Below are 11,720 nucleotides of genomic sequence, written 5' to 3'. Positions count from 1 at the left end.
GGGTGTACTCGCTGGGCTGGAGCCTGCCCCCCTTCTTCGGATGGAGTGAGTCGGCCTGGAGGGGGGAAAAGGGGAAGTTTGTTTGTTTTTGAATAAAGGGAGCCGTGTTCAGGCACAAACATGCAGGTTCTTTTTTACTCAGTTTCTTTGGTTCTTTGGTTTCCAAATCATGTCTCATACCATGAATGAACCCAGTGACTGTTAACAGTGTATGCGGACTCCGTCTGCGAAAATGTGAATCTGTAAACCTCTTTTTTTTTCTTTTATTGCAGTAGTCATACTGTGTGTTTTTTGAAGGTGGGGGGGGGGGGTGTGGTGTTGGTGGGTTGGGTTGGGTAGAGCTCCTCGGCTCCCCTCCAGCGCTCTCTATGTTTGTCTCCGGTGCTGCCACACGTCACCCCAGACACGCTGCACCCGTCCCCAGTCCCTCCGTGTGAAGGGCGTCTGCCTCCGCCAGCGCCTCCCGGGGCCGTTTTGGTTCCGTCTCAGCTGATTAGCATGCAGCCGCCTCCGTCACACAGAGGCACAAGCCTGACAGACAAACACACACCAGCCCATCTGCAGACGTTATGCAAGGAGAGACAACTCGCCTCCACATAGCTTTTGATGGACTTTGATTCGAACGTTAAACTCGCTGTCTTGCTATTTTAGAGGGCCCTTCACGAATGTGCTGAGTCTATGTCATTTAATGTTGTTTTGGTTCTTTGTCTCCTTGTGGTGATTTTGTGAGACTTGTAAGATTTTGGCAGACTGTGGTTAAGATTCCTAACAGGGAGTTTTTTCTTGCCCCTGTTGCCATTGTGCTTGCACTAAGGGGGTTCAGGCTCTGGGCTCTGTAAAGCGCCTTGAGACAATTGTATTGTTATGGCGCTATATAAATAAAATTGAATTGAATAATGGCAGACTGTGGTGACTGTGGTGATAATGGCAGACTGTGGTGATAATGGTTATAATGGCAGACTGGTGACTGTGGTGATAATGGCAGACTGTGGTTATAATGGCAGACTGTGGTGACTGTGGTGATAATGGCAGACTGTGGTGATAATGGCAGACTGTGGTGATAATGGCAGACTGTGGTGATAATGGCAGACTGGTGACTCTGGTGATAATGGCAGACTGTGGTGATAATGGTGATAATGGCAGACTGTGGTGATAATGGTGATAATGGCAGACTGTGGTGATAATGGCAGACTGTGGTGATAATGGCAGACTGTGGTGACTCTGGTGATAATGGCAGACTGGTGACTCTGGTGATAATGGCAGACTGTGGTGATAATGGTGATAATGGCAGACTGTGGTGACTGTGGTGATAATGGCAGACTGTGGTGATAATGGCAGACTGTGGTGATAATGGTGATAATGGCAGACTGTGGTGATAATGGTGGAGTTTAATCCCCTTCTTCTTCTTCTTCCCGCTCCCTTCTCTTGTTTGTCTTCCTCTCTGTCAGGTGCGTACATCCCTGAGGGCCTCTTGACCTCGTGCACCTGGGACTACATGACCTTTACCCCCTCGGTGCGGGCGTACACCATGCTGCTCTTCTGCTTCGTGTTCTTCATCCCCCTCATCGTCATCATCTACTGCTACTTCTTCATCTTTCGAGCCATCCGCAACACCAACAAGTCAGTCTCCAGCCTGGGATTCTCACCAGCTCTATTCAAATAGGTTTGGATCGCGCTAACTATATTGTATATAACGTTAACTATATATATGTGTGTGTGTGTGTGTGTGTGTGTGTGTGTGTGTGTGTGTGTGTCTGTGTGTGTGTGTCTGTGTCTGTGTCTGTGTGTGTGTCTGTGTCTGTGTCTGTGTGTCTGTGTGTGTGTGTGTGTGTGTGTGTCTGTGTCTGTGTGTGTGTGTGTGTGTGTGTGTCTGTGTGTGTGTCTGTGTGTGTCTGTGTCTGTGTGTGTGTGTGTGTGTGTGTGACTGTGTATGTGTGTGACTGTGTATGTGTGTGTCTGTGTGTGTGTCTGTGTGTCTGTGTCTGTGTCTGTGTCTGTGTCTGTGTGTGTGTGTGTGTGTGTGTGTGTCTGTTTGTGTCTGTGTGTCTGTGTCTGTGTCTGTTTGTGTCTGTGTCTGTGTCTGTTTGTGTGTGTCATAGTGCTGTAAGCAAGATCAGTGGCAACAACACCAGGGACTCCATAAAGAAATTTCATCGGCTGAAGAATGAGTGGAAGATGGCCAAGATCGCCTTCATTGCCATCATGCTGTTCGTCATCTCCTGGTCGCCCTACTCCGCCGTTGCCCTCACGGCCTTCGCTGGGTGAGCGCTGCCACACACACACACACACACACACACACACACACACACACACACACACACACACACACACACACACACACACAGCTGTGTTTTTAATCTCAACAACTTATTAACTCAATCAACAACTTATCATCAACAACATAATGCATAAACACAAGGTATGCACAGAGTAATCACTTCTCTCTGTTTGTTTCACTGTCTCTTCTCCTCTCTTCTTCTGACCATCTCTTCACTTCCTCTTCCCCTCTTTTCTTCTGACCATCTCTTCACTGTCTTCCTCCCATTCTGTCTACCTTTTTTTGGTGTGTTTGTGTGTTTATCTCTCTGTCTCTGGTTCTCTATTCCACCTGTGTCCTTCTCCACTTCTCTCTTCCTTCCCCACTTCTCTCTTCCTTCTCTCTTCTCTCTCCCTTCTCCACTTCTCTCTTCCTCCTCCACTTCTCTCTTCCTTCTCTCTTCTCTCTCTCTTCTCCACTTCTCTCTTCCTTCTCTCTTTTCTCTTCTTCCTCCACTACTCTATCCCTTCTCCACTTCTCTCTCCCTTCTCCACTTCTCTCTTCCTTCTCCACTTCTCTCTTCCTTCTCTCTTCTCTCTCCCTTCTCCACTTCTCTCTTCCTCCTCCACTTCTCTCTTCCTTCTCTCTTCTCTCTCTCTTCTCCACTTCTCTCTTCCTTCTCCACTTCTCTCTTCTCTCTTCCTTCTCTCTTCTCTCTCTCTTCTCCACTTCTCTCTTCCTTCTCTCTTTTCTCTTCTTCCTCCACTACTCTATCCCTTCTCCACTTCTCTCTTCCTTCTCCACTTCTCTCTTCCTTCTCTCTTCTCTCTCTCTTCTCCACTTCTCTCTTCCTTCTCTCTTTTCTCTTCTTCCTCCACTACTCTATCCCTTCTCCACTTCTCTCTCCCTTCTCCACTTCTCTCTTCCTTCTCCACTTCTCTCTTCCTTCTCTCTTCTCTCTCTCTTCTCCACTTCTCTCTTCCTTCTCCACTTCTCTCTTCTCTCTTCCTTCTCTCTTCTCTCTCCCCTCTCCACTTCTCTCTCCCTTCTTCACTTCTCTCTTCCTCCTCCACTTCTCTCTCCCTTCTCCACCTCTCTTCCTTCTCTCTTCTTTCTCCCTTCTTCCACTTCTCTCTCCCTTCTCCACTTCTCTCTTCCTCCTCCACTTCTCTCTTCCTTCTCTCTTCTCTCTCTCTTCTCTCTTCTCTCTCCCTTCTCCACTTCTCTCTCCCTCCTCCACTTCTCTCTCCCTTCTCTCTTTTCTCTTCTTCCTCCACTACTCTATCCCTTCTTTACTTCTCTCTCCCTTCTTCACTTCTCTCTTCCTCCTCCACTTCTCTCTTCCTTCTCTCTTCTCTCTCCCTTCTTCCACACCTCTCTCCCTCACACAGGTATTCTGATATGCTGACTCCATACATGAACTCAGTTCCTGCTGTGATTGCCAAGGCGTCTGCCATCCACAACCCCATCATCTATGCTATAACACACCCCAAGTACAGGTAACCACAGTACACACTCACACACACAGACATATATTCACACACACACACGCATACACTCACACACACTCACACATACACATACACACAGACATATACTCACACACACTCACATACACACACACACACACACACACACACACACACACACACACACACACATACACACAGACATATACTCTCACACACACACACTCACGCACACACACACAGACATATACTCACACACACACTCAGAAAGAAAACATATTGCACACACTCAGAATTTGGGAGGAATTGACACACTCTGCACACTGAATGCCCCTTGTTCTCCATCTCTAAATGTATGTACGACCTTTGACCTCAGTATGTGCGGTGGATGCCAGAGGCATAAGGTGTTAAGGAGCATGGGCAGAAGAAAAGCCCATTCAATTTAAGAGCGGAACCGGATCAATGGGGGGACCCACTTTCTAGCATTGAGAGAGATCGGGCATTGGGCCACGGTGGAGGTCTGAACTAGCCTCACGATGTCATACTCATAATTCTAGTCAGAATATGAGTCTGATACCACGCCATTGGGCTGTGATTATGGGGCGTGTTTCAACCGAACCAGGAGAAAAAATGCCTCTTCGCTCAATTGGTTACCTACAACCAATCAGAACAACGTAGTATGTGACCAGGGCCAGCTGATAAATTAAACTTTTACCGGATCCCGTAGGAAGAAAGGCAAAAACATCTTTTCGATTGACAAATGCCTTGATCGCGTTTCTCTGTTCCTCTTTCAAAATGAATGCACTGTCAATTTCTAAATGGACTCGAATCTATACATTTTGGCTCTCCAGCGGCAGCCATGTTTGTTGAAAACGAATTCAACCCGTGTGTTGCTGACGTGGTTGATTACGTTACTGTTGATCATCTGTCCATCATCGTATAAAGCCCGCCTTGACAATTTGATTGGTCAGACCATTTCTGTTCGCAGATAATTTCTCCCTAATGGAGCGACGCCAGACCGAACTTCCCGACTTCAAATGTTGTGGGCGGGGCTAAGTTCGGTCAGGTATCCAGGCTAGGTCTGCACTGGAGGTCCTAGAGTAGTTCTAGTGGTATATATATGCTGTATGTCATTATTAACCCTAAACTCATTCTATTAATGTGATAAACATATAATAAAGATTACATTATGTTACAATTAGAAACTAACAAATTGCAAACATTTTATGTGAATCAATGTCAGTAACCTTGACAACTGACAAAACCGAGTCTTTTGTTTCCTCCGACCGACTTATAACTGTACCAGTTCATAACTAGTCAATATCCCTTAATTAACCTACATTAATCTTGTTTTTAATAAAACATTACCTCGACTCTCTAGACAGTCACACATAGCCGATCTTGTGCTTGTGCTTGGAGGAGTTGGTCACTGAAGCACGTAGTAGTGTGACGGGTTTCTGTCACGTCTGAGAATCTAGACGAGTGCCTTTGCATGTTTATATGTAATGACGGGGTGTGGATTGTCATCATTCTACATGACAGCCCAATTACATTTTTTGATCATCATTATTCCTAAGATGTGGTGTTTGTGAAGCATTTTACGTACTATGTTCGGAGGTTTTTAGGAGAGTGCTTTTTGCTTGCAATTTAGCTACTCGCAGTTGACTCACAATTTGAATGGCACCCAAGAATACGGCCTATTGTCTGCATCAAACTTTTGAAAGCACACCATACTGAGGCATGCTTCCTTTGTGTGATGTCAACCTGGAATGACCTTGAGCATTAGCAGACAAGCTGTTTCACATTTCCAGCCCTGGGAAAGACTTCCTCCTCACCCCAGTCCGAGTTCCCCGTGGTCGGGGGGGGGGGGGTCACAGTCCCACTCTTTCATCCCTCCTTCAAGAGCTTGTGCTGGGGAAGTAATACAGAGAAACCCCCCCTATCCCATTGAGCAGTGTCAACCTCAGAGGCTAGATAATGTGAAAAGCGCTCTTCTCCATATGTGTGTGTGTGTGTGTGTGTGTGTGTGTGTGTGCGCACAGCTGTGTGTGTAGGTGTATGCAAAAGGGGTCAACTAGTTCAGGCGATTCCTCTGTCTAAGCAACCACCTGATGCCTTGAGGCCTTGTCTGGCTGGTGCTGTGTCCTCAGATGTCTTATTAGGACACATGTGTGCTTTGCCATCAAACCACACATATGGGGAGCTGACAAGTAGGACTCCTCTATGCTCCTGTCATTACAGCCCGAGGCATTTATCTTAGTATAATGTGTCTGGAGGTGTGGGTGTGGGTGGGTTGTGTTTGTGTGTGTGTGTGTGTGTGTGTGTGTGTGTGTGTGTGTGTTGTATGTTGTGTGTGTGTGTGTGTGTCCTCTATGCTCCTGTCATTACAGCCCGAGGCATTTAGCTTAGTATAATGTGTCTGGAAGTGTGGGTGTGGGTGGGTTGTGTGTGTGTGTGTGTGTGTGTGTGTGTGTGTGTGTGTGTGTGTGTGTGTGTGTGTTGTATGTTGTGTGTGTGTGTGTGTCCTCTATGCTCCTGTCATTACAGCCCGAGGCATTTAGCTTAGTATAATGTGTCTGGAGGTGTGGGTGTATTCTAATGGGAATGACCTTGTGTCTGCTCATAGAATGTCATGCAAGAGTGCAGTATGTGCACAGTGCATTCGTGTTCACAGCATGTATCTTTTGTGTGTGTGTGTGCTTGTGTGTGTGTGTGCTTGTGCTTGTGTGTGTGTGTGTGTTGTATGTTGTGTGTGTGTGTGTGTTGTGTTTATGTTGTGTGTGTGTGTGTGTGTGTGTGTGTGTTTATGTTGTATGTTGTGTGTGTGTGTGTGTGTGTGTGTGTGTGTGTGTGTTGTGTGTGTGTGTGCCCCAGGTCTGCCCTGGCGAAGTACATCCCGTGCCTGGGCTCCCTGCTGTGTGTGCCCCCCCGTGAGCTGCGCTCCACCCACAGCAGCTTCGCCTCCACCCGCCGCTCCACCGTCACCAGCCAGTCCTCCGACATCGGCACACACTTCCGCCGCACCAGCTCCGTCAAGCCCCGCCTTTCCTCCGCCTCTGACAGCGAATCGGTGAGCGCCGCCAGTGTGTGTGGCTCGTGTGTGTGTGTGTGTGTGTGGCTCTTGTGTCGGTGTGTGTGTGTTTGTGTGTGTGTGTGTGTGTGTGTGTGTGTGTGTGTGTTTGTGTGTGTGTGTGTGTGTGTGTGTGTGTGTGTGTGTGTGTGTGGGCTGTGCGTCGCTTTGCATGTCCTTGTGAGTGACAGTTCTTTTGTCATCAGGGACTTTAGTTATCTAACTGTGAAAGTTCTATGACATTGCTAATTACTCAGTCATCATAGCTTATGAATGCTTGTGTGTGTGTGTGTGTATATGTGTGTATGTGTGCGTGTGCGTGTGCATGTGCATGTGTGTGTGTGTGTGTGCATCTGTGTAGGGTGGGGGTGGGGGTGGTATGATTAATGTATGCTTGTGTTTAGGTCCATTTTTACATTTGTATGCTTGATTGTATGTGTATGTGAAGTGTGAATCTGTTGATATTTGTTTTCACATTTGTTGGTGTATTTGTGTGTGTGTGATGTGTGTGTGTGCGTGTATCTTTGATGTGGTTGATGTGTGTGTGCGTGTATGTTTGATGTGTGTGCATGTGTGTGCGTGTGTGTGTGTGTGTGTGTGAGATGTGTGGGTGTGTGTGTGTGTGTATGTTTGATGTGTCTGCGTGTGTGTGTGTGTGTGTGTGCGTGTGTGTGTGTTTGTGTGTGTGTGCGTGTGTGTGTGTGTGTGTGCGTGTATGTTTGATGTGTGATGTGTGTGTGTGTGAGATGTGTGTGTGTGTGTGTGAGATGTGTGGGTGTGTATGTTTGATGTGTGATGTGTGTGAGATGTGTGATGTGTGTGACGTGTGTGTGCGTGTGTGGGCGTGTATGTGTGATGTGTGATGTGTGTGTGTGTGTGTGCGTGGGCGTGTATGTTTGATGTGTGATGTGTGATGTGTGTGTGTGTGCGTGTGTGTGTGTGAGATGTGTGTTCTCCATCCTCCTCCTCAGGGCTGGACAGACACAGAGGCTGACATCTCCAGCTGTGGCTCGCGGCCCGTGAGCCGGCAGGTGTCGTGTGACATCAGTAAGGACACAGCGGAGCTCCCTGACGTAAAGCCCTGCGGCTCCTCCAGCCTTAAGTCCAAGCTCAAGAACCACGACTCCGGCATCTTTGAGAAGGTGAGTCCTCAAGCTAATGCTGGCCTGGGTGTGGAAATGTCACGGCTAAATGTTAATGAATGAATGAATGAATGAATGAATGAACAGCAGCTTTTATTAGAAAGAATGCTGGAAGCATGGAGTTCAGTAGTAGCTGAAAGGTGGTTTTCATAGCTTGCTCTGATGTGATCTGTCTGCTATGATGTTGGTGATAAAAAAAAAAAAACAAGAGTGTGTGACCTTCTCTTCAGTAATATTCTATAATTTGTATGCAGTGTTTTTATTTTGTGAGTAGGTGCATACGTGTAGATGTCACGGTTGTGTATGGGTGTGTGTATGAGAGTGTATGAGAGTGTATGAGTGTATGAAGGGGTGGTATGTGTGTGTGTGTGTGTGTGTGTGTGTGTGTGTGTGTGTGTGTGTGTGTGTGTGTGAGGGGATGGTGTGTGTGTGTGTGTGAGGGGATGTTTTGTGAGGGGATGTTGTGTGTGGGTGTGTGTTGTGTGGGGATGTTGGTTACTGAAGAGTCTAGCACAGCTATGTGTGTTTCAAGTGTGTGGGTGGGTGTATGTGTGTTTCAAGTGTGTGTGTGTGTGTGTGTGTGTGTGGTGTGTGTGGGTGTGTGTGTGTGTGACTGTGTCTGTGTGTTTGAAGCTAAGGCAGCAGCTGGACCCCATCTGTGTTTCACACTCCGTGGTTGAAAAAAGAAACACAGGGAAGAAGAGAGAGACACATTTTTTCGAACAGGGGAGGCGAGTAATAAAACATGTGGATCAGAATGGACTCTCTGTCTGTCCAAACCCCCGCATTAATCAAGTTACGTTTCTTCTGCCCCCAAAAAATGCACTCCCTGATTGGTCTCCGCCAGCTGAAGGATGCACCACTGCTGCCTCATGTTAGGCGGGGGGGGGACCACGGGGACCAGTGTTTGACCTTGGCTCGCTAAACGCGTGAAATTATACAATGTGTGTATTTGATGGGAGTCCTTTCTTAGTTCAAAGCCCCAGGAGACGAGGTCTGGCAAATTACCCCCTCCTGTAGACGCTAATGCGCTAGCTGCTGAGCATGGCTTTAATGTGCAACCACGTAGACCGCAGAACCACGCAGACCGCAGAACCACGTAGACCGCAGGAGCTTTCAGGCACCTGCCATTCTTCCTTCAGCAGACAAGAAAGAATGGCATTTATCTATCTATGTGTGAGTCTGTAGCAAGGGTTGTGCGTTTCTGTTGTTTTAGCCACGTGGCAGTTCTTTATTTCCGTCTCTGAGCTCGCCAAGTTCCGGAACATGTTCATTGCTCATTTGTCAACTGTCTTCCAGTTAATACAATGTTATAATAATATTCATGATAACACAGAAATGGGAAGATTTACTTTCACGAAAAACGACTCATGTAATCAGATACCAATGACAAGAAAATGTCCTTCATGGCTTGTTGTAGAGGGGTAGTAATTGAAAAAGGCAAGTGAAATGAAAATGGTTTTCTTTCACACTTCCAAGTGTCTGTGTGTGTGTGTGTGTGTGTGTGTGTGTGTGTGTGTGTCTGTGTGTGTGTGTGTGTGTGTGCGTGTGTGTGTGTATCAGGGCTGGGGCTGAAGGGATGAGGTGAGGGAGCAGAGGAGAAGCAGGAAGAGATCCTGTGAAAGCTCTGGAGTTTTGCTTTTGCTCAAAAGACACCATCAGGTTATTTTGAATAAGCTGAGCTCAGTTCTTGCCACAGTTCGACATGCTCTCCTGTTTATGAAGTCAACCTTGAAGTAAAGGTTTGATGTGGCCAAATGACCCATAACAAGATACATACTATGTATTTCACATAGGAATGACATGCCTGTTCTGTTTCCATTTTTCTGCGCTCAGTCCCCGTGTTCACACACACACACACCTCTTCTTCTTCCTCTTCTTCTTCCTCACAGACCTCCTCTGATATTGAAGACATCTCTGTGGCTGGAGCGGGTCACCCTGACCGGTCTTTGCCCCCGGGGGTAAGTCCCAGCGCCCCCCCCTGCCAGTGTGTGAAAATCAGGTCCAGTTGTATCTATCTGCTGGCCCGTGTGACTGGGGCAGGTTCTCATGTGTTGCCCCTCGGGTGCGGTGCGGGGCATATCAGCCTGTCATCGCAGCCCCGTCAGTAGGTCACAGCGCTGAGGAGGTCTCAGCTTCTCTCTCTCAAGGGTGTTAAGTGATAATGCACTCGACCAACGGAGGAATATGCAAGTGTTCACAGCATCTGTTCTGAGTGTCTGGCGAATGGTGCTTCTGAAATACCTTAAAGAAGTAGTCGAGGACAACCAAAGGAATGTTCCGGCGTTTTTTTCTAAGGTTCAAAACAAATCGTAGTGTGTTCCTAAAGCCAGAGTTACAGAAGAAGTGTCATAATTAAATCTCAGTGTGTTCCTAAAGCCAGTGTTGAAGAAGAAGTGTCATAATTAAATCGCAGTGTGTTCCTAAAGCCAGTGTTAAAGAAGAAGTGTCATAATTAAATCACAGGGGCCTTTCCTGACAGAGTGGCCCTTCCATCCATCCCTGCTCTAGTTGGATGCACTCATTACCTGGAGATACCGTAGGAGAGGGAATGAAGTGTCTTGCGTTATAGTGTTTGCATGCCGACCTAATCTCTATACGTTAATGAACACACAATAATGTAGAGGAATGAAATCATTGTTATTGATTTTAGCATAGAAGGCTTCAGATTGTGTTAGTGACGCTAATGTTGAGCTAGCGATTTTGGGAAATGTTTGCCCTCAATGGAAGTCCAGGGTTAGGACCAAATATAAGTGATGAGATATCATGTGAGGGTTCTCTAGCTAGGTGTTGACTGGTGTTTTATTTTATGGCAGGGTGGAGACTTTGCAGACGGGGTGGTTTCCAGAGGAGTGATTGGCCGGATCCCCAGCATTGTAATCACCTCCGAGTCCAGCCCTTTCCTGTCCTCCCTGAGGTTCAATTGCCGTAGCAACGGATCCCGGCTGACCAATGGCAGCGTGGCAAAGGGGTCTGTCACTGCTGACATGCCAGGAAGTGCCCCGAAGGGTTCCGCCCTTCCCTCCGCTTCTGACCCCGCCCCCCAGTGCTGAATCATTCGCTGGTCTGTTTTGTTTGTTTTTGTTTTGTTTCGGTTTGTTATGTCTTCATTTTTTGTTATATCTCAAGGAGCATTTTGAAGTGTAGTTCTAAGAGGGTATCCAAGGAGACTCTCGATCCTACCGTCCCCTCTGATATTGCCCTCTCCTCTTTTTCTCAACCATTGCACACATTTAAAAAAAAATTCTCCGTGTCTCTCTCTCTCTCTCTCTCAAAATGAATTTATAAGCTCCCTTGACATTTATGGCTGCAACCTGCAACCTGCTGGCAATGAGCTCCAGCAGATACACACATCACACACACACACACACACACACACACACACACACACACACTCCAGCAGATACTGTACACACATCTTGCATCCAGTCAGGGGGCTAGATGATATTTAAACTGCCTGCCGCCCACACCTTAGAGCTGTAGCCAAGATGTCCGTGCAGATGACCATAGCAGGAATGTGTTTTTGAATGTCGGTCTGATTTGCATCAGTGATGGCTGATGTCAGACAGTTGTCCCGGAATAAGTCATTTAAATATGTACCGTATGTAGCTTTCTTGGTCAATAATATATAATTGCCTCTACAAACAGAATGATGCAACTCTGAAGAAACAGTGGACACTTTTCCCAGTGTTACTTTGCATTCTATGCAGGGCTTGATTTACATTTACATTTAGTCATTTAGCAGACGCTTTTGTCCAAAGCGACGTACAAGGGAGAGAACA

General features: G+C 47.0%; 1 protein-coding gene across 1 annotated transcript in view; it reads left to right on the top strand.

Annotated features, from left to right (window-relative positions):
* Positions 1-11,720, top strand: part of opn4a (opsin 4a (melanopsin)) — a 36,293-nt gene extending 24,573 nt beyond the window's left edge. Inside the window, exons 4-11 of the mRNA XM_031579166.2 lie at positions 1-45; positions 1,449-1,620; positions 2,100-2,261; positions 3,649-3,756; positions 6,601-6,796; positions 7,768-7,938; positions 9,831-9,899; positions 10,755-11,720. The exon at positions 1-45 is cut by the window's left edge and continues 159 nt beyond it. Coding sequence (XP_031435026.1) covers positions 1-45; positions 1,449-1,620; positions 2,100-2,261; positions 3,649-3,756; positions 6,601-6,796; positions 7,768-7,938; positions 9,831-9,899; positions 10,755-10,991 — 1,160 coding nt within the window. The 3' untranslated portion in view covers positions 10,992-11,720. The remainder of the gene's footprint in view (positions 46-1,448; positions 1,621-2,099; positions 2,262-3,648; positions 3,757-6,600; positions 6,797-7,767; positions 7,939-9,830; positions 9,900-10,754) is intronic.

Source organism: Clupea harengus, chromosome 13 (genome assembly GCF_900700415.2).
Source record: "Clupea harengus chromosome 13, Ch_v2.0.2, whole genome shotgun sequence".
NCBI lineage: Eukaryota > Metazoa > Chordata > Actinopteri > Clupeiformes > Clupeidae > Clupea > Clupea harengus.
The sequence above is the reverse complement of the archived record's forward strand: the minus strand, read 5'-3'. Positions and strand labels throughout refer to the sequence as shown.